We start from the raw sequence: 23077 nt of genomic DNA, 5'->3' as shown, positions 1-23077 counted from the left end.
AGACTCAGAGGTGAAGAGCTGAAGAGTCTTCCTGAACTAGATAGAGTCTGGGCCTCCCAACCCACAGCCCAAGTCTCTACACTGCACCCTACAGGCCGACTTGAGACTTGCAGCAGAGCCCTTTACTCCCCTGGCCACCTTCCTTGTACTGGTTTCCTTCCCCGTTCTTGGTGAAGGAAGAGTTAACTGACCAATTCAGTTACATAAATATATGTAGAGACAATGGGGACATCTCTGGGATCCTAGAGATGAGGAAAAATGTGAAGAGCATCCTCAAGAATGATTTGGGACATACTGCAAGGAAAGTGCACCCTGCGCACTCCCTTTTATGGTTTGGTTGCTGTGAATTCCCAATGCAGAGGAGACCAGATGTGATATTCCTGTTCTTGGAAGACTAAGAAAGAAAATAGTGCTGTGTGTGTGTCAAGTTGCACGAATGTGTATTCAATTCTGCAGACTCGTATGGGACACACACTGTGTGCCAGGCCCCATGCTAGGACCTAAGATACAAAGATGAGGCAAACATAGAACCTCAAGAAGTCCTATCCATTGAAAGACACAGACACAAGAGCAGATAAATGCAGTTCCACTTGGACCTTGCTAGAGTTATTGTTGAGTGCCGTGGGAACATGGTCGAGAGAGCCATTCACTTTTGGAGGGCTAGAAATAGGGTAGGGTGTGCCAAAGAGAGAGGGACAGGAAAAGTCACAGAGAAAAATGACATTTGATCTTGAAGGATGATTTGCCTTGCTGGTTTTTAGAGGAAATGCCAAACCCAGTTCCCATTCTTCCTGATTGGAATGGACCATGCATGTAAATTTGTCTGGAATTATTTACATTTAATTGTGAATTCTTTGATATAAACTTTTTTGGCCATTTTTGACAACCGTGTCTCTGATTTTAATTGTTTTGTGATTTTCAGTTTAACAACAAAATTAATACATGGTAGTTATTTAAAAATTCATACTATATAGATATATATAGAAAGAGATATACAGTCTTCTGTAAGTCTTCCCCTGTCCCCCAAATCCCTGTGAACAGTTGGGTGTGAATCTTGTCATACCCTTTTCTGTACTCTCTACATGCATATCTCCATTGTTTTCTGGGAGCAGTTACATTGTTTTATTCTGGAATTGTGGAGTGAAGAGGAAACCAGGAGATAGAACAGTTCTAATATTTTGAAAATACAAAGATTGAGGCTGGGGGAGGTGAAGTGACTGGTCAGGAGGACAGTTTAGAGGCCTCGATTCCTTACCTATTGTTCTTTGCCCTAAACCCCACTGCCCTGTTTCTGAAGGTCTGGCTCTCTTTAACTTTATAAAGGAATGCCAAGATCTCGGACATAGAAACTGTTTCTAGTCCATAGGAGATATTCTTAGCTGCTGAGCTGAATTTCAAAGTCCCGTTCTCTCATTAACTCGAGCTCACACTTCCTCCTCCAGTCTCCCAAAGGGCCTCAACCCTTGCAGCTGATCTGCTCTGAGCCATGGGACTTCGCAGAACATGGAGGCTGTGCAGGGTTTTTAATTGAGAGTAGAGAGAAGGTGATCGGGGGTTGATTCATCTCCTTGCACAGCTCCGAAATAATTGTGGGTTTCTTTCTTTTTTTTTAAAAGGATAATGAAAAGGATTCGAGTGGTTTTCCTCCTCATAAAAATATCTAGTAAACTGTGAGTCGTGAGAGCTACCTGGATAGGAGACCTAAATTTAGATTGCAACAAAACAGAGGCAGGGAAGCACTTAAAGCTGCTCTTGTTCCCTCCATCTGAGTCACCTTTTTCTTTCTGAGTTTGTCTTTTCCTCTCTGTTTCTGCTCTTATTCCAGTTTCCCTATCCCTGGATAAGAGACAGGTTGGCAAAGGAGATAAGGTGTGATTTTCCACCAGGGTTATGGCGGCTGCTTTGCTTCTGCCTGGCTTCTGATCCACTAGATCCCAACATCATATAGCTTTAGCAGACCTGGCCCACCAAGCAGTGTCTGGGGAGCCATCAGTTTCAGGATTTGGAGTAGGAATAGCATTCATTTCAATCTTTTCTCTCTCCCCATAAGCTCTGCTTAATTCTTATTTGGTACTCTGTTTCAGGGCTGTAGGCTTGCAAATGTGTAATGTAAATGATCTTGCTTCACACATAGGAAATAATAAGAGAGCAAAGCTAGAGGTCACAAATATACAGGCTGGTTGTTTCTTGGGGAATTAAACATCTGTAACATAGAGTATAGAGTATAATACTTACCTTCTCTTGTCAGATGTAGTAAACTAAAAGAGAATCCAGATTGAATAGGAAAGTAGAAAATTAAATAGAAAAACCTAGATGTATGACCTTCTACATATATAGCTTTGTCCTTATAATGGTCAAGATCTTCTGATTGGTTTTTTTGTTTGTTTGTTTTTATAATCCTCACCAGAAGATATTTTTTCCATTGATTTTTCTTAGAGAGAGTGGAGGGGTGGGAGGATGGGGAGAGAGAGAGAGAAACATCAGTGTGAGAGAGACACATCCATGGGTTGCTTCCCGCATGCACCCTGACCAGGGCTTGGGATCGAGCCTGCAACTGAGGTATGTGCCCTTGACTGGGAATTGAACCCGCAACTCTTTGGACTGCAGGCTGATGCTCTAACCAATGAGCCAAACCTGCCAGGGCTTCTGATAGGTTCTTCACTGACCACATGGGTAAAGTGAAGTGTTGCATGAAGGCAAAGTTACCTAGAGGTCCCTTTCCAGTACCTCTCTTTTAGGGCCCTCAGATTTCTTGGCTTTCTTTGCCACTCCTCTTGGTTTATTCTTCCCAGGCCTCTAGCCCTTCCTTCCCCATTAAAACTTCTTGGCCAGCACTCCTTTGCCTCTGAGCCTGGCTAGATGGCAGCCAACGAATCTGATAAATGAACCAATAACATGGTAATTGGTGTTTATGAATAAAAAAGGTCATACTTCCTAGATATTACATTAGCACGTTAGCTTTATTCCTCTGGAAATGCACTGCTTAATTCAAAGAAAGGGGATGGAGAACTGAAATAATGAGTGTCAGGGGTGTGGGGTGGAAGGGAGAAGGTGAGCCTCGAGATCCTCAGGGCAGAGTGTGAGGCTGCCAGTCCATGGGGGACATGCTCACAGGTAAAATAAATGGCTGTGAGGAAAGGAATGGGAGGGTCTTGTATCTGCCCAAGAACGTAAGCATCAACTTTTGAGATATTTTTGCAATTTTCAGAGATATAGGATCTTAGGGTACCACATCCTTCCTGCTTGAAACCATCCTCTTCTCTGGACAAGAGAAGAGTTATATTTCATGTGATATGTCTACTATATTTGTACATTTAGAAATCAATTAGTGTCATTGGGGCAATCAGAGATGCTAAACAGAGGGATAATTTGCTGAGAACAAATGTCTAGAATTGTGTATTTTGCCAATGGAATTTCTCACAGTTGGTACAAGAAAATACTCCAAATTAAATCATTCAGGCTGAATGTGACTTTTTTTCTTCTTTTTAAAAATGTTAAAACAAACACAGCCTGGCTGAGATCTCCTCTGCCTCCTGTCAGACAGATTGCTTCTCAGAAGAGTCCTCCAAATTGACATTTTACCTGAAAAAGAGCAAAAGTAGATGAAAAATTCCAGGTGTGTGTGCTTGGCATGAATATTTTTGCCAAAAAAAAAAAAAAAAGAACCTAAAAGGATTGTCTACTGTGTTAAAACCGTGTGGAGTGAGATCATATGGGGCCAGTTGGCTTCTGAGGCTCAGTAGAAGGAGTATGTAGGGTGTAAAAAGCTTCTGAGAACATTGCTCCCACCCTAACAATGAGAAGTAGCTGGATGTTCTACAGAATTATAATTTTTCCTGATCCCATGAGGGGCTACCATGTTAACTGGATTCCAAAGAAGAAGAAGAAACCCCTCTGAGGAGAGGCTTTGGCAGAGAACAGAAGAAAGAGGCGGTGATCATACAAGCCAAAATCAAAACAAGTTCTTAGAGGCCAGTGTGGGCCAGCGTGGCTGTGACAAGCATTTCTTCACAGACTTCCACCAGGTGCCCATGAGAAATATAGGGATAGGTCCGGAGACCAGAGATAGCCTCCCTTGGTGACTATGGAGGCGGAGTATGGGGTAGAGGGGAAGAACAAAGCTTTGCCTGCTTCCCCAGACTCTTCCTTCATGCGAAACAAAAGCAGACCCTCTCACCTTCAGACCACAGGCAAAAGTTCACTCTCCACAGGGAGGAATAGGAGCAAACTGCCTCTGCCCTTGGGGAGGGGTAGGAAACAGTCCTGCCCCAGGACACAGGTAGATATCCTGTGCTGCTGTGGGAAAGGTAGAGGCAAAACCCCTCTACTTCTGGACCTGGGCAGGAAACAGTCTTGGACCAGGATCCTACACTAATAAAGAGAACTTATTCCTCTGCTGCTGCTGGAGGGAGAGCAATAAATGTGCACCCAAAACCAATTATAGAGACAAGGGGAAGGGATGCTAAACAAATAAAAACAATCCAAAATACACAGCCTGCCTAAGGCTGAAGCTGGACCAGGGCACAAAAAAGTACATCTGTGGCCCCCTACCTGTTCAGCATCTGTAACAAGGAAGAGCATACCACTACTGGAAGAGGGGTGAGAGGCGCAGGCATTCAGGGATGGCTGAAAACCAAGGGGAGATTGAGAACACAGAAAATCACTCTGTCACACAGCTCCTATTCTAAGCTCAAGGTAACAGCAGCCCACCTCTAGAGGAATTTGAAGACTGTGGTACACTGAAAGTAACAACAGAACCCAGAGCGTCGACCTGGGATCCAGGAGATCAGGGTTCAATTACCGGTCCGGGCACATGCCCGGGTTGCAGGCTCGATCAACGACTCTCATCATTGATGTTTCTATCTCTCTCTCCCTCTCCTTTCCTCTCTCTGAAATCAATAAAAATATATTTTAAAAAAAAATGACCACAAGTAGTTATTGCTTTGCTCTCCGGCTTGCAATTTAGCTGAAGCATTTACTTTCATGTTCCTCTACCTCCTTCTTGCTTGTCTTCCACACCCAGTTATTTGAGGGAAGAAATGTGTGATACCCTGCACCCTGGTCCCCCCAGCAGTCTATCTGCCATTTGGCATCAAGAGAAGTGGCTGTGAAGGTTATATGGAGTAGACAAAAAAATAAAAGGCAAGATTCAGCAGCCTACCTTTTAGCAAACAACTAATTTAACTAAAACAAAACTCATGGATCCTGGCTTTGAAAGGGTGGTATATTATAGTTCATCTCTGTTTATAGTTATAGCTAAGAGCAAATAGCTTACTGAGCTTGCACTCCTTTTCCCCTTCTTATTTTATCAATAAAAAAATCTGCTTTAAAAAAGAAAGTATTAAATATGGTATTTATTTCTGAAGCACTCCTTCGGTGCCGTATGTGGTCTCTTGTATAGACTAGCTATGCATCTAATAAGATAATTGTACAAGCTCCTTAGTGCACATCTGCAGTAAATTAGTTTTCAGGCATTCCGAGGTATCCGGCCAGCCTCCTGCTGAGGCTAGTTGCTGGAGAAAACTCATTGCAGTGAGTTGGGATGCTGTGCATCACTTGAATTCAGATGCTCCCTGGAAGAAAGAGAAAGGCACTTGATGAGAGTGGCTGGGAGCATAGTTTCTAAAATTTTACCCAGTGGGTTTAGAATTTAAACTCAGACACGGCTTCTCATGTTGCCATTGTTGATGAGCTTGCAACCCTGGCTGTGTACAGGCTGCCTTGTAAAAGCCTCCATGAAGCTGAATCAGGTTCCGTGAATGCTCAGCATGAGGCGACTGCAGTGACTATAACTGTAGTTGAGACAAATGTTTGTTATAGCACGTTCCTGAGTGACTTTGTCTGCATTAAATTCCTGGGCCTTCTTACACACCTGTCATAGCTGTGCCAAAGTGAGCTTGTTCTGTGGCTCTGATGAGGGTGTTGGATTCAGATCACCATGGTTTGAGACTTGGAAGTAACTCTCGGTGACTGTATTGAAAAAAAAAGTTAAAAATAAAGTGAGAAAAAGAAAAAATCATAAAGAAGAAAGAGGCCATTAAACCAGGATTGGGATGGGAGCTGAGTGAAACCATTAGAGACACAGATCTATTTAGATGGTCCCTTTTATGCTGAAGAGTGTCACCTTCTGCCAAGAATGCAGTTTTGGGAGGGAAGCGTGTGACATGGGAGGGGCTTTCTGTGGACCAGGACTGTGATCCTGGAGATAACTCCAGGGGTCATGACCAGACAGACCCATATGGATGACTATTGTGACTGAGCATTAGGTCTAAGCTGCCTGGTAATCAAAAGGGGAAATGTGCTTTCATTGTCTGATAAAAAGAAACATACTAGTTCCTAGGGGGGGACCTCCCTCCCCCTTTTCTGGGAAATCCAGGTTGGTTCTCTATGTGGCTGTGCCCTAGAAAGGCTGCGTGACCTTAGCTAATCATTTGACTACTCTGGCCCTTGATTTCCTAACATCCCTCAGGGTCTCTACCATCCCTCTCGACTCCAGCATTTTCTGCCCAGTCTGTCCAGAATCCTCTTTGGACTGAGATCTCAACACTGGCTCCAAATACCAGGGATAGCCACCCAGAGCAGTAGCAGTAAACAGGAGGTGTTTTCCTTCTAGACTTGCCAGTTTCCCAGCTTTGAGGCATTCAGGACCAACGAATGAATGCTCATGGAAGGTGATTGTGCTGTGCAAGTCAGCCCAAGAGCCCCAGCCATCAGCACCCGCCACACTAGCTGCCGCCACAGCTGAGTCGCCTGCGATAAGCCGACTGCGGCAGCTGCTGAGGCTCCACAGCCAAAAAACTCCACCCCAATTCCCAAGTAATCACAGGGTGCCCGCGCTCAGCGCCAGAACCTTCCAGATAAGGCGCTTTGCAGATCACAGCGCTGGGGAAGGGAGAGACTCCTGTGCAGACCTGCGGGGGGGGGGGGGGGCTAGTTAAGGACACAGAAATGGAGGGAGTGGCTCCCAGAGCACAGTCAGGTGACAAATTGCTTTTCAGTGAATTCTGTTTTGCAAATAGATTTGAGGGAAACCGGTGTCCTTCTGCCCAAATGCTCTTCCCCCTCCCCCAGTTTCCTGTCCTAACAGACTGCTGTCTTGCCTTCAATCACTTTCTCCCTTTCTGTTATCAAAACTGGCTCTGACCTAGACTTTATCTGATAAGCTCATTCACAGTGGGGTGTGAATAATTTACACCACTTTATACCCTACACTTAATGGTGTTCAAAATCTGCAAGAGGAGGAAACCCAATGGAGATTTGTAGACATTTGCATGGGGAACTATTGGGTGAAGGGGTCCTCTCATCACCCACCACCCACCCCTTGCCCCTCACCCACCTTGGAGAGGCTATACTGATGTGCAAAGATTTGGCCAGTTACACTCTGCCTATTTGGGGGTATGGGTTGGGGGTGGGGTCTGATCTAAATAAGAAGTAGATAAAGTTCCCTTTGGAGCCCACTCTTTTCTTTGCATCCAGGGCACCTGCTATATTTACCCTGTCTGAGGACCCTAGGTAGAGAATTGCATGCATCTTCCATTCCCCATCATGGGGTACCTGCCCTGCGTCTCTACTTCAGTAATTACTCACTACTTTCCTCTGCTGGCTTTAGCAAAGCAATGGGACTAATCTGTTAAGGGACAGTGCACTGTCATTCCCAGGTAGAATATTTGGTTTTAGCAGGAATCTCCTGGAAATGATGCCCTGACACAAAGGGGGAGTAGGAATTTCAGGAACCCATCATGGGACTGTGGAGATATTTGAAGTTAGGTGAGTCAGGGACCCCTCAAGTAACACCATCAGGAGCCAAGCCCATCCATCTTGGTGGCCAGGGTCTTTCTTATTAGCCAGAGCCTATGGTGGCTCTGGGGCATCCCCTCAAAAGGAACATGCTAGAACACAGTCGACCAAAACAGGAGACAGGAAGGAGGGGCAGGAAAAGAGGCGAGAACTGCTGATGGGGAGGGAACAAGAGATGAACAAGACACAGATGTCAGGGGTGGAGATTGCTTAGGGACCAAAATCACTTTCTGTGTGGAGCCAAGATCTACTCATCCGTTGGAAATGAAATTTAGCTCCTTGAAATTAGTTCCATCATGTTGTCAGAATAATTTGTCGCTCTAAGTGGCACTCTTTGAAGTCAGCTTTTGCCAGGAAGTTTGAAAGCATTTAAGTGCATGGCTCAGAAGACCAGGACGCAGGGAAGAGGTAAGGAAGACCTGAGCCAGGCTGCTTTCTCTAGGGCGCAGCAGTAGCTTCGCCAGAGAGAGTTGAAGCTTTAGTTGGTTAATGAGAGCTCTGCTTTTGTGGACTGGTGATCGGAATGGAAAATGTTTGCTGTATTTTTTTTTTTCTTTTCCCTAAAATGTAACTGTCAGCTTTGGTCACATATGAAGTGACAAGGTGGCAAAGAAGCAATTTTCACACTAATTCTTCTGTTGAGGAAATCTTATAGCTGGGTGATTGGTGGTATTTTGCTTTCATATGACCTTCTTTCAAAATGTATTATTTTATTAAATATACATCTAGCTCTACAAATGTTTAGGATGCACTGGTATTGCCTCTTTGCTTTGTCTGGTTGCTGCTGTGAAAATGAATGAACCAGGGGGTCGAGGCTATACTGTTTCAATTAAAGCCTGGGCGAGACCTAAAACCTGGGTGAGACCTGAATTTCAAGGTCATCCATTGGCTTTGTGAGACCTTTCCACACTCAGTTCATATCCAAGGAGTGATGGTCTTAATTATCACCCCCTCTTTCCCTGCTCTCCTGTCATCTGACGCTCCTACAGAAGAGCTGCTCGGAGGGCTGGGCTGGCTCTGCTCTGTGCCTGAGCTGACACCATTCAGGGCCCCTCCAGCTCTCCCCTTCCGGCCCTTTGCAAGGAAGGGGCCCTGTTCCAACCAGTTGGATCTGCAGGATGCGCAGTCCCACTAACTACACCCTTCCTGTCTGTCCTCTTTACAGAATGGGCTGAATGGCTTGCACCTGGCCTCCAAGGAAGGCCACGTGAAGATGGTGGTTGAACTTCTGCACAAAGAGATCATTCTAGAAACAACAACCAAGGTACGTCTCCTAGGGAGTGGGGAAGCTTTATATTGACAATTCAAGCATGGGGGTCCTTCATGTGTTGTCCCAAACCCTGGCATGGAAAACAGCCCTTCATGAGCTCATGTTCGCATGCTTCTGAATGTCTCTTGTCTCTCTAGTCATTTCCTATTTCTGTGAGTCCCCAAAGTCACCTGCAAACACACGACCCTGTTTCTACAAAGATTCAATAGGTCTTTACTTTATCTTTATCACTAGACTGTAGATCTGAAAATAAACCCCCTTTTCCAGTGGCTTCATGCTTCCTCAGGGTCTGTGACGCGAATCCAGGGACTAAGAGCAGCATGAGCTTCACAGTCAGGTGTCTCGGGTCCAAATCCTGAGACACTTTGTACTCTGTGACCTTGAGCAACCTAGTCCATGAAAAGCCTCCGTTTCCTCATCTGTAAAATGCTTAGTTGTGCGATTGGTGTGAAAATGTAATGAGATGAAGTAGTATAGAAGATGCCTGGCACCTAGGAAGGACTCAGTAGATATCGTGACTCTGTTATTGAGGGCTGTAGAAGAGTCCAGATCCTTCTCCAGCAAGTCTTCCTCATTCAGCCCCAGACCTTCCTCCTCTCCTGACTGATTACCTTGAACAGCCCTCTCTTTTACCAGGAGGCATCAGGCAGGAGCTGAGTCACACCTCACACAGCAGTCTGTTTCTCCCCATAGCCTTAGATTGCAAACAGCAGTGGCTTAAGTCCAGAAACCAAAGTCATGAAACTAATGCATCTACAGGTTGCAAAATCAGTTTTATTTCTTACATACATGCATCATATTTGTTCATTAAGCAGGATGCAGCCATCACTGAAACACAAAACTAAGCAAAAAAAAAAATCACCTCTAATTTACTAACTCAAGTCCTGTTCCCTCTTCCCTTCCTTCCACTGTCACTTCCCGCGGTTTTCCTCTTGGCCTTGTCCCACTAGCATCTTATTTTCCATCTGCTATTTATTAAACATGGTCTCACATCAGCCTCAATTTCAGTTCCACGCAGCAAACATTTTGCCGCCTCTCAAGCAGAGAACGAGAAGAACACTGTGCAGAGAACAGATATAATTTATGGTTATGAAGTGAACTACCAAAATATTATGAAGGTAGAATCATCTTGAGATAAAATTCTGTAATTTTCATGTCATTTTCCGAAGGTGAAAAGAGCTCATGGGTAAAATAGACTGAGCTGCTCTTTCTGAATGTATGTGGGCATTTTTCTCTAACGCCAGGACAAACACTGACTGCACCCTGCCCCTCCTGTGGGCGGAGGGATGCAATTACGCTCTCCCCTGCTGCTCTCGCATACCTGGCTGCAAGCGGCGTGCCATCTGACAGGCTCTCTGCGGGCCAGAGCAGCTTGTCTTCCCCTGGCCTTCCCCCAAGAGCTGCGAAAACATTATGCTTCAGCACTTTTAGTTTTTCCGAATTTCCCCCTTTGATTGTTATTTTGCAAGCGAACCCTTGGCATGTCTTTGTTATTTATAGAAATTTATAAATCAGCGTGGTTTCTGAATGCTGAAAGGGGGGAAAGGTGAAACTGAAACTGTGGGCTAAGAAAGAGTCATCCAGATTGGGGCATTGTAGTGGGTCTCAAACGCCTGAGAAAGATTAAAAAATGAATAAAAAGCCAAAACCGATAAGGTTTTCTAAACTGTGCTTAGAAATTTTAAAAGCACAAAACAAATGCATTCTCTCCCCATCCTGCCACCTCCACGGCTTAGAGGCGGGAGCTCAGCCTATACCGGAGCTCAGCCTCCAAGGTGGTGGTGAAGGCTGGGGGTGGGGGGAGCTTTAATCCCTCCGCTCACATCCACTCAGCACCTCCTGCGGCCATCCACCCTTTCACCCGCTCCAGGACCCCCTGGAAATGGAAACATTGGGTCTGGGCCCATCAGATACAGCTAAGACTTTTTTCTGCTTCTTCAAGGGTGTGTTCCTTCATGCGAGGGAGGGGCAGAGAAGACAAGGACCCCTCTCCCTGTGACTCCTGACCCAGGGCGGGGGTGGGGGCACCTTGAGCCTTACCATGTGTGTATAGATGGGGGGAGGGATCTGCTTCCCAGGGTCTTCCCTTGGCTTTTGTTCATCACCAGTGCTGCCCTCAGCCCAGATCCCGAAGACGGCATGGGCCAAGGTCCACAGGCTGGGTTCCACATCTAACCAGGTTCCCCTCGCAGGGTTTAGACAGGGAGATCTCCGGTGGAGAGTGATCTCCGGCAGGAAGGGGCAGGTGAAAGAAACAGCATAGCTTCTTGAGGGCAAGGAGCCTGAGTCTCAACATCTCGGTACCTCCGTGCCTGACAGCGTGTGACAGACGAGTGAATGGACGCGGCGCGCCTCCTTCTTGTAAATGGAGAGACGTGGAGTTCTGAGTCCCGATTTCTAGAGGAGGTTCTGGCGCCAACAGCCCTGTTCCATTTTGTACAGTGAGCTAGTTGGACCCAAGTGCCAAGGCCTCTAAATGTAGGCTCTTTGGACTTCTATGAAAAGTGATTAATTAGCATCTATACATTCATTTCTGGCACTTCTTCTCTGATGGGTATTTGAGGAAGAACCCGCTTGTTTATCAAACAAGACTTACTGAGACATCAAAAAGACAACTTCAGGAGGCAACATGCAGAACCCACCTGCCTGGTACAGGCCACGTTTTAGAGGCAAAGACCTGAGCTCCTTCGGGACCCTGAGGGCACCTTCGGTGGGGCCACCTCACCCACCTGTGGGTGCTTGGGGCAGCGGTGACTGGATAGCTACGGAGCTTGGGCCCTGTGCTGCTCAGTTCCCCCTGGACGAGGACCCTTTTCTCCCGGGAGGCAGCCAGACAAAGCACACGCAGTGAGTGTCAAGTCCCTGCTTGTCAGGGCTTGAGTTTCCTGAGACGGACTAGCAAGTGTTACATAGTTAAAAACTATATACCACCTGAACTAGAAAAAATGAGGTCGTTTGAGATCTCTGCTTCTTAAGTAGCAGAGGGACAGATGGTCCAGCTGTGGCCCCATTTCCTCCTACCTGCTCTATTTGACAGAAGTTGTCAAGTGGGCCCTGTCACTGAGTGGGTGCCAGTGGGGTCACATAGGTGAGTCATCCTTGGAGAAAGTGCTGACGCTCCAACCCCAGGACATCCAGAAGGCAGAGAGGAGCCAGACTGGGAGGCTGGCATCCTGAAACCGAAGGTGTCTTCTAGACCCAAACGCCGACTTACTGTTAAAAACCTGGATGAATCCAGGCGAGAAAACCTGGATGTTCCAGTCACCTTCTCAGAACCCAACTGGCTTCTTAGTCTCTGTTATCAGTTCTTAGCTTTTAAAAAGTTTAGTTTAAAACAATTGTGCACCTCATTTTATTCTATTCTTTCTGCTTTTTCTCTCTTACTTGGTAAACCCTTGCTCATAACATTTACTTATTAGTATTTCAAATATTCTTTCTTGGTATTTTCCTTTGCCAGATTTTATTCTATTTCTTTTTCCCTATTTACTTTTGTGTTTTTCTTCTTTTCCTTGCACATATGATACAGTTTACTCTATTATCCCCCAACTCCTTTACATATGTCTACCCTTTTTTTGCTATTTTATACTTCACTCACTCTCTTCCTCTCAATCCCTATGTCCACTTTGGTCCAGCTTTCGCTTGGTGGGTGCCACCATCATATCACCCAGAGTGCTGAGCCCATGGCATCTTCTGGCCTCCTTTTCACAGAGCTCCAGGCCTTGGGGCGCCGCACTGTCCTGCAGTTACAGGCTGGGAGGTGCTGGAAGTCCACAGAAGGCCAGCTTGCCTGGCACACCTTCAGTGTGGGTTCTGAGGAAGGCTGACTGGGTTAGCAGGTGACAAGATGCTGCGTCCGCCAGCAGCAGATTAGTGTTGAGAAGTTAGTTGGCTTTTTTATTCTTTGACATTAGTTTCTCATGGAGAACAGGAAGGATTTCCCTCCTGTGCTTTCAGCACTGCTTCAAGACGTATGGTGGGTCATGTGTGTGGTCTGTGGCCTTTGGCTGTAAAGAAAGCCACCGAGCACCCTCAAACAGCATCCTTGTTCCTGTACCTCTGACGGCCACGTAGGCGGACATGGTGGGACACTTCTCCTTCTTCCCCGTGTGTTTCAGAAAGGGAACACGGCCCTGCACATCGCCGCCCTCGCTGGTCAGGACGAGGTGGTCCGGGAGCTGGTCAACTATGGCGCCAACGTCAACGCGCAGTCCCAGGTGCGTCTCCCCCGTCCCTGCTCTAGAGGGCGCTCCTTCGCGTCACCTGTGTGTCTGTTGCACGCTGGGCACCTTGGCTACTGGGCTGTACACACTGTGTAGCTGAGTCTAGATTTATTAGCGCTGTGTCTCCAAGCGATGAAGAAGGCGTCTTTATTATCTTTCACACTTCTACACATCCTGAGCATGATGTGGTTGGTCATGGTGGACCTTGCCCCTGTTCAGTAAACCAGCCAAGTAATATACTTAGTTATGGCCCATTTGGAGAAAGAAGCTGTGTATGGGGGCTGGGATGTGGGGGGGTGGAAATAGAGGGGGCATGTGAGGGAAAGGCTGATTGATGGTGACCAGGGGGCAGAAACAGATTTCCATGGAGTGTCGCCCCCACCTGGTGGCCTTTTGTAATAATCTCACTGCCATTTCAAAGGGCAATGAGTTTTTATACCTGGAGATACAGGTGGGGATATTGCCCCGTAGGCTGGGTGAAAACAGGATGAGAGAGCTGCCCTCGAGGTTAGAGGACTTTGCACTGGTTTTAGCATCTCTTGCTATTGTGGGTGACTTTTTCTCTTGGTTTACAGAAAGGCTTCACACCCCTGTACATGGCAGCACAAGAGAACCACTTGGAAGTGGTTAAGTTTTTACTGGAAAATGGAGCTAATCAGAATGTAGCCACAGAAGTAAGTACCTTGGGAAGTGGCCTCACAGCCGGAAGTCTCCAGGGGTAGGACATGGCTCCTGGCTGTGGGGGCATGTGTTCTTGGGGTGTGGCCGGAGGTGCATCCTGTGCCATGATCCATGTGAAGTGTCACTGAGAGCTCTTGACCTTCAGATCACTGCACTGGCTGCTGTTGACTCTGCAGGGGAGTAAGAGACAGAGTCATGGGTCGTGAGGAATGCCCAGACACATAGCAGAGAAATGACATCAGAGTCTAGCATGTCACTCCCACGATAACCGACACTGAAGGCTGGACAGGGGTGGGGTGGGGCGGGGGTGTATGATTGACAAGTATGCTTTGGGCCTTAATGAGAAATGCTCTTGCCATGAACCCACTGTGCACCCTGGACAAGTCACTTAACTCTGATCCTGAGTTTTGTCATTGTTGAAATAATGAAGTTGAAATTGAATTAAGGCTTCTCTTGAACTGTAACATTCTAAGACTCAACAATTACATGACTGTTATCATTGTGCTTTGCCAGCACATGGGGTCGCAGGATACAACTGAGGGAATGACTAACAGTAGCTCACAATCAAATTCTCAGTGCCTGACATGGTTTCTAGCTTTTGGTGAGTGTTCAGTAATATTTGTGAAATGAGTAAATGAATACTCATTTGCCATGTTTAAGGCACTGTCCTGGCACCAGTAGATGAGGTGAGAGGAGGGTAGGAAGAAACAAAGGGTAGTAAAACACTTCTCATAGCCCTCAGACTGGAAACAAATTAAAAAGGAAAATTAAATAAATGCTCAAGAAAAATTACTGTAGGTTCTGTAAGGTTGCAGAGAAGGAGAGTGGGGCCAAGAGAGGCTTCAGGGAGGAGGTGGCATTTATGTGGAGCTTGAAGGATGGAAGGGGTTTGAAGAGCAGAGACCTGGGGGCTGGGGGCCCGTCTTGAGCAAGAGCCCTGAGGCGTGAATGTGTGTCCTGCTCGAGGACAGCCAGTGGTCAGTTACAGTCAGAGCAAATCGGTGTTTCCTCCTCCCCCCTGGCCAGGATGGCTTCACTCCCCTCGCCGTGGCTCTGCAGCAGGGCCATGAGAACGTGGTGGCCCACCTCATCAACTACGGGACGAAGGGGAAGGTGCGCCTCCCTGCCCTGCACATCGCTGCCCGCAACGACGACACCCGGACAGCTGCGGTGCTTCTGCAGAACGACCCCAACCCAGATGTGCTTTCCAAGGTGAGGGCAGCTGGACGGAGGACCAGGAGAATCCTCTAGCCTGGACCGTGGAGACCTACTGGTTACAGAGCACCATCAGTTCCCAATAATTGCCCCCGAAACTAACCCAGACCAGCAATGGTGCCACCTGTGCACATGGAACACCAGCCTCACAGTGACTTCTGGTCCCCACCAGGACATATAAGAGCCGCACTTTAAAACCCTGGTGGATGCCAAGAAATATGTGCTTGGCATGGAATAGGGGAGGTTCTTGTTGCTCCGAGCCATCCAGAAAAGTGTCCAGTTGGGCAGGCTGGGTCTCTGGCCAGAGTGAAATTTTGGAATCCCAGCAGGCGGTGGTCTAGAATATAATCCCACTCTTTTCCTGGCTGCCCCCTAGTGGTGGGAGGGAGGTGACCCCCCCCCCCCCCCCCCCCCCCGCATGTGGAAATGAGATCACCTTGGAGGGTCATTCCAGGGGGCCTGCACAGCTAGCCATCTGGACATGCTGTCTGACATTTTGAGTCACTGCTGACCCACTCTCTGTGAGTTTAGACTGTTCATTTCTTCTCTTGTGGTGGGAATGGACCTGCATTGGATTATTCTCAGAGTCCCCCCACCCCATGGTCACTGGGTTTGGTCTGGAAAAGTGCTGACCGGGTTAGGTATGGTCTGAGGTTATGGAATAGAAAGATGACGGTGGACCCACCAAGGAGTCAGACATCTGCCTTTGACCAGCCAGCTGAGCCATCACACCCTTTTAGGGGCTGAAACAATCCCTAGAATTAAGATCATGGACCCCATACCAATTTTCACTCATTAATTAAAATTTCTTCATGAGTAAGCACTCAGATGAATGGCCCCACAGAGTTGGAGGCAATCTAGTCCATGGTTTGTCCATGTGAACCATAAAACAAAGAATGTGGGTCACTCAGAGGCTGTACCTAGCTTTTTTTTTTTTGGCAGGATTTTGTATGGTGGTAAGTTTTCTTTTTTGTTATTTTTTTTTAATTGAATTTATTGGGGTGTCATTGGTTAATAAGATGATATAGGTTTCAAGTGTACCTTTCTGTGATGCATGCTCTGCACATTGCATTGTGTGCCCACCACCCGAAGTCAAATCATCTTCGATCACCAGACATTTGACCCCTTTACCTTTACTGCCCCTACCCCCTTCCCTCTGGTCCCAACCATTACTGTTGTCTGTGTCTATGAGTTTTTGTTTGTTTTTCTTGTTTGTTCATTTGTTACTTTGAGTTTTATATCCACATATGAGTGAAATCATACTGTTATTAGCTTTTTCTGTCTGACTTATTGCACTTAGCATGATATTCTCAAATTAATGGCAGTGTTTCATCCTTTCTCATGGCTGCGTGGTGTTCCACTGTGTACATGCACCACCCCTTCTTTATCAGTCCTCTCTTGCAGGACACTTCAGTTGCTTCCATGTCTTGGCCACCGTGAATAATGCTGCAATGGACATAGGGGTGCATATAGCTTTGCAAATAAATGTTTTTACATTGTTTTTGAATATAACTTGTCATAGACTCTCTCGACCCCTTCAGCAAATGTTCTGATCCATCTAAATCTGCTTTATGTATAGGGTCCTCTGGCTCTGCCAACATTTTCAGAAACCTGGAGCTGGTTCTGAGATAGAAATGACAGTACATGGCATGTGATAAATTGTTCCCCTTCTCTTGTGCCCCAGACAGGATTTACCCCCCTCCACATCGCAGCTCACTATGAGAACCTCAATGTGGCCCAGTTACTCCTCAACAGGGGAGCCAGTGTCAACTTCACACCACAGGTGAGGCTCCCTGGCGGGCCAGGGGCTTGGGGTGTCTAGACTCTAGGTGCTCCCGCCTCTCCTAAGGCAGCATGAATTCCCTGTACTGCAGAAGTGCCTGTGGGTGAGGCAGCCCTGGGGTCTATGACAGCTCCTCGTTGGTGGGTTCTCATCACATGCTCCCGGTCTCCATCTGCCCCTTTTAGAGGGGGGAAACGGGGGGCCGGGGCTGGCTTACTTCCAGCCCAGTGCGCTGACTCTGGGAGACCTGGGCTTGGCCCAGCATGGCTATGATTAACCACAGTGCTACAGGTTTTGAAATCTGTCTTAGGCGAGAAATGCCCTAAGCAGTAGGCGTAAAGGCTGTTAGTACTGCTGTGGTTGCAGGGCGCGGGCAGGGCGCAGAGGGGAGTGGGTGCAGAGCAGCTGCTTTCCAGAGGAGGATCCCCAGCCTGACTGGTCTCGTTCCTCCCCTCCAGAACGGCATCACGCCGCTGCACATCGCCTCCCGCAGGGGGAACGTGATCATGGTGCGGCTCCTGCTGGACCGAGGGGCCCAGATAGAAACAAGGACCAAGGTGGGTGCCAGGGAGCTCCGTGGCAGAGCCAGGGGAGGGAGATCTGCCTTCCAGAGTCTAACCCGGAGTGGTGGGCTCCTGGCAACCTGCCTGTGATGGGCCTGCAGCTTCCTGGAGCAGCCCACAGCGGGAGCCCGGGGAAGGGGCTGCAGGAGACAATAACAAGACAGTGATGGAGTCAAACTAATCCTTCAGGAAGCATTGTGCTTTTGCAGCTGGAAGGACACTGGGGGCAGCCTTTTCTCTAACAGCCTCTGATAGGCGCCTTTGGGGCTTTCTCTTTGTGACTCTGTTTTTTAAAGGATGAATTGACACCTCTCCACTGTGCAGCTCGGAATGGGCATGTGCGAATCTCAGAGATCCTGCTGGACCACGGGGCACCCATCCAAGCCAAAACCAAGGTGCGTGCTTCCTTTCCATGAAGAGCATCTTTTAGGCAGGGCTGCAGGCCAGGACAACCTGGTAGCAAATCCTATTTCTGAGAAACAGGAATTCTAATACTACTATCTGAGTCAGTGTGTGTGAATTGCCTGTCACATAGGAGGCACTCTGTATAGCCCTAATTATTATCTAGATCAGGGCTAGCAAGATTTTCTCTAAGGGCCAGAGAGTAAGTATTTTTAGGCTTTGCAGGCCATGATCTCTGTCTCAATGATTCAGCTCCCCCATTGTAGCAGTAAAGTGACCATGGATAATATGCAAACTAGTGGCCGTGTTCCAATAAAACTTTATTTACAAACATAGACAGCAGGTCAGATTTGACATGTGGGCCTGTCATTGCTCATAGGTTTAGATCAACCAACCCATGTCTATCTCATCCTGACTCCACAGAAGAGAGGAGCTAAGCACTTGGATAAGTCTTCAGAGCCTGGGCCAGACTGGAGTAAAATTAAAAAGAAAACAAAGCAGTTATTTTCAATGTCCATTAGGGACCCGAGCCAAAGCCCATCCTTCAGTTCTCATATCAGGTATTGAGTCTTCCTGGGACTAAAGCTGTCAGACCATCCAGTGCTGCCTACACCTCCTGCAGGTCCTTTTCCCCATTCTTTGGGGTGAATTTAAAGGATGTGAATTTAGACTAGCAAGGCAGAAACCAGGCCCACTCATGGCCACTCTGGAGGTTTTCTGTAAGAAGTTCTTTGTCATAAAATTGTAGCGTAATTCATAACCTTGAAAGCCAACTTATTCCCTGACAAATTACCGTGTGAGTATTCTACAGAGCTCTCTGTAATTTGGGTCATGATTCATAGCACCAAGCAGCCGTGTGTGTGTGTGTGTGTGTGTGTGGTGAAGGTATTCTCTACTAAACAAGTTCATATCTCATTTAATCCTCTGTCCACGGCTGATTTCCTGTGTGCCTTTGGGAATGTCTCTTACTTTCTCTGCCTCTGTGCCCTCGTCTGGAGAGCTCCACTCCTCTCTCCCAGGGTTGTTGGGATGATTACATGAGATAATATCTTTGAAAGTACCTGTAAAAGCAAAAATCCTCAGATAAGTGAAGGTATAAGTGCTTCTACCACTTATATTATTAAGTCAAGAAATTCTCAACATGTTTCCACCTAGGCCTTGTATTTAAATTTATAAAAAATGTCCTGAGTTAGTAATGGTTTTATATTATCCAGATTATTAGAATGGGGCTAAAAAGGATGGTTATGAAAATTCTTTACTGAGAACTTCCTCTTTCCAGTTGGGAAATATGGTATGACCTGTTTAAAATGCAGTGGAATGAACTGTGTTGGTTACTAAGGCTCCTGTAACAAAGTGCCACACAGTGGGGGTGGGGGGCAAGGGTTTAAACAACAGGTTATTATCTTACAGTCTGAAGGCTGGAAATGTGAGCTCAGTGTCATTAGGGTTGATTTCTTCTGAGGTTGTGGGGAGAATCTGTTCCTGCCCCCCACTCCCCACCCACTGCCAATGTCTGTGGTTTGCTGGGAATCCCTGGCTTGTAAAAGCATCACCCAGATCTCTTCCTCATCTTCACGTGGCGTTCTCCCTCTGTGTGCATCTCTGTCCAAATTTCTCCTTTTAAAAGGACAACAGTCATATTGGAATAGGCCCCACACTAATGACCTCATCTTAACTAACTACATCTGCAATGACTCTATTTCCAACTAAAGTCACATTCCAAGGTCCTGGAGGTTAGGACTTCAATATATGCATTTTGAGGGATCACAGTTCAACCCATAACACTAATATCAGCTGTCGTGCAGCCTGATTGTGTTTTCCCTTGCTGAAAATCCTTTTTCAATCGTCACTTTCTAAAAACCAGAGCCCCTGCCTGCCACTCCAGCCCAGCTCCATGCCCCCATCACTCTTGGACCTCCTGCATGTTTAACTGCGTACAGGTCCCCAAGTTCCCCTAGTGTGGCTGTCTCTGGTGCTGCATACCCTGTTCCCTTTGCTGGGAGATTCTTCCCCTTTTATGTTCCTGGTGCAGTCCTAGCTCAAGGAGCACCTCCTCCTGGATGCCTCCTCTCCCTGTGTTTCTTTCCTCATTCTGAATCCACCCTCCTGTGTACCTCTGTGTTTTGCTCATGCTTTCCTTGATGTCAACATACTGAGTAGCAACTATGTCTTTCACCTGCTCGTGTACCAGCTTCTTTAGTTCAGGGATTATATCTGTTTTCGTCTGTTTCCCCAGGGCTTTACCCATACCTTGTGTACATTAATCATTTAATAAACCTTTTTTGAATTAATGTCTGAATGAATGAATGAGTCTCATCTGTCTTTAATTTTTTTAAATAAATTGCTATCTAAGAAACAGTGAGAATCCTTAACAAAAATTTCAAGTGATGTATGTTTGTTAGGAGCAAAGAACAGAGGGAGTTAGATCCAAGTTCCATTTTATCACCATTCCTTTATTCAAAACCACATTAAGGACCACATTGTGTGTGTCACATGCATGCGCAGGGCACTGTGGGCATATAAGGGATATTAGGCATGGTCACTGATCTTAAGAAGCTATGAGTAAGGAGAGAAGATACCCCTGAAAAGTTAATTATGAATACAATTCAGCAAATATGTGAATAAAGTCCAAGTGAGTGGTGCAGATAAGAGAAGCCCGCGGTGTCCAGGGTGGTCAGGGAAGAGGTGGCCCTGGCTGGAGCTTTGGGCTAGGTGGAGAGGAAGAGTGTGGTCAGAGACCAGCATGAACTTGGGAGCCACACAAAACATCATGCAGGGAAAGAAGCAGGTAGTGAGGTTGGAGTCAGTGACCTGAATTGCCCTGTTCTGTCCCCAAGAGCCTTTGTGATTACCTGTTTTTCTTCCTTTCCACCCAGAATGGCTTGTCTCCAATTCACATGGCGGCTCAGGGAGACCACCTTGACTGTGTCCGACTTCTATTGCAATACAACGCAGAGATAGACGACATCACCCTGGATCACCTGACCCCACTCCACGTAGCAGCCCACTGTGGCCATCACAGAGTGGCCAAGGTCCTCTTGGATAAAGGGGCCAAACCAAACTCCAGAGCCCTGGTGAGTGGGAGGCTATTGGAGAAGGTGCCAGAGGGGCAAGGGCCGAGGGAGGCAAGACTAGAACTGCACGCTGAGCCTCGTGGGAGGGGCACCGGCTGGCACCTGGAGATTTAGGACCTGGGAGGTGTCAGTGTGTGTGAAGGCTTGTGGCATGGCAGTGCGCAGGCAGGACAGTGACCCCCTAATGACTGCTGCCCTCGGTAACAGGCTGAGATCAGGGGAGTGTTTGGTGAGCTAGGCCCAGAGCCGAAGGACAGTGATTTCCTAGAGACTGCCTGGCTTTTTTTAATCTGCTTTGTGGGTGAGTGAATTGGCCTGAGCTAAGCATCCTTCCTCTGCAGAGGGGCTTACAGTGTTCGTGCTGCTCATGCAGAGGTGAGTTTAGGCCTAAAGCTAATCCTCTCCTGGGTGGTTCAGGGACCTGGTGGAGCCGACGCTCTGTATAGAGCCTCTCCCCTCTGCCCATTCCTAGGGGAAGATAATTTAGAAGGCAGGATAGCCTCCAGAGACTGCAGGATGGCTCATTCCTCCATTCAGGAAGCTCTCACCACATGCCAGGCAGTGTTCTAGGAGTGTTTCAACCTCAGCACTGTTGACATTTTGAGCCTGATATTTTTGTTGCAACAGGGCTGGCCTGTGCACTATAGGATATGTAGCAGCATCCCTGGCCTCTATCTGTTCAGTGCTAATAGCATTTCTCCTCAAATTATGACAATCAAAAATTTCTCCAGACATTGCCAAATGTCTCCAAGATGGGGATGGGGGGAACCCCCCCACGCCACGCTTTGAGAACTACTGCTCTATGGAGATAAAGCACTGGAAAGAACAAGCAAACAGATAAAAACAAGCAAACAAATATCCCTGCCCTTGTGGACTTTACATTTTAGCATATCACTTGAGAGCAGAGCTGCTGTACAGAAATCCATTTTACTAAAAATGGTCGTTAGTCTCTGGGAAGAGGGAACATGATTTGCTTCACAAACGTACTCTTTATTGTAAATTTCCCCTTGAGGAAACTTTAAACAGCAGGCTCTTTTAGTGCATCCAAAAATATGATTAAATTTTTAAAAAAGGTTTATAGACGACATGCTCAGGAACGTGCCTGGTGCACAAAGTGAGAGCCACCTGCCTCTTTAGTGATTTGTAGTAATTGACGTTCCAGTCTGTGGGAAATCACTGACAGGCTGTGGCAGAGGCTGCGTTTTAATCAGCAAGGCAGTCTGGGTGCTCCTTGGGCTAGTGTGTAAGTGCCTGCTTGTCTGTCTCCCTTTGTGTGGGGCTGCAGAATGGCTTCACCCCCTTACACATCGCCTGCAAGAAGAACCATATCCGTGTCATGGAGCTGCTGCTGAAGACAGGAGCCTCCATCGACGCTGTCACCGAGGTAGGAGAAACTCTGCAGGTGAGCGGGTGGCTTCCCCCGGTGGTCTTCCTCCAGTAGCCTCCTGGAGAGTTGTTCTTTGTAGCTACGTGTGGCTGCAGGAGTGCACACGTGCATGCAAGTCTAGACTGCTCCAAGGAATAAATTCGGGGTGACTGAGACAAGGGGACATGTGTCAAGTCTAAGGGAGCTTTCCAAGATCACTCACAATTTTTTGAGTTGTAAAAGTGGGCAGACGCACCCTTATAGTGACTTTTTCCCTCCAGCCATTTTCATGGAAATGAACTCATCTTATTTAACTCCCTTTTCTTGGAAAACTAGTCTGGAGCAGCCTTAGCAACATCTGGCTATCTCTTCTTTGGAGGAGTGGGAAAGTCTCCTCTCTTCTCACTCCTCTTTTGTCTGTTCCAGTCTGGCCTGACACCTCTCCACGTGGCCTCCTTCATGGGGCACCTGCCCATTGTGAAGAACCTCCTGCAGCGGGGGGCATCACCCAATGTCTCCAATGTGGTAAGCCTGTGGGGACAGCAAGGGCTCTTTTCTCAGCACCAAGAGCTCAGAGGGGAGCTTTAGCCAGTGATTCCTAGATCTCCTCTCCAGGGATAGAGGTAGAATTCTCAGAATAGCAGAGGCTTCCGACTTGGGGAGAACATCCATATACACTGACGTTTTCCCAATTAAACTTGTCACA

The 23077-nt window shown here is 47.2% G+C and overlaps 1 protein-coding gene across 1 annotated transcript in view; it reads left to right on the top strand.

Moving 5' to 3' along the window:
- Positions 1-23077, top strand: part of ANK1 (ankyrin 1) — a 92388-nt gene that overhangs the window by 13113 nt on the left and 56198 nt on the right. The window contains exons 3-12 of the mRNA XM_087814189.1: positions 8963-9061; positions 13183-13281; positions 13863-13961; positions 14995-15180; positions 16868-16966; positions 17425-17523; positions 17826-17924; positions 20808-21005; positions 22291-22389; positions 22798-22896. Coding sequence (XP_087670315.1) covers positions 8963-9061; positions 13183-13281; positions 13863-13961; positions 14995-15180; positions 16868-16966; positions 17425-17523; positions 17826-17924; positions 20808-21005; positions 22291-22389; positions 22798-22896 — 1176 coding nt within the window. The remainder of the gene's footprint in view (positions 1-8962; positions 9062-13182; positions 13282-13862; positions 13962-14994; positions 15181-16867; positions 16967-17424; positions 17524-17825; positions 17925-20807; positions 21006-22290; positions 22390-22797; positions 22897-23077) is intronic.

Source organism: Miniopterus natalensis, chromosome 2 (genome assembly GCF_054644295.1).
Source record: "Miniopterus natalensis isolate mMinNat1 chromosome 2, mMinNat1.hap1, whole genome shotgun sequence".
NCBI classification, from domain to species: domain Eukaryota; kingdom Metazoa; phylum Chordata; class Mammalia; order Chiroptera; family Miniopteridae; genus Miniopterus; species Miniopterus natalensis.
Note: the sequence above shows the minus strand (reverse complement) of the source record. Positions and strands in the feature narration are given on the sequence as shown.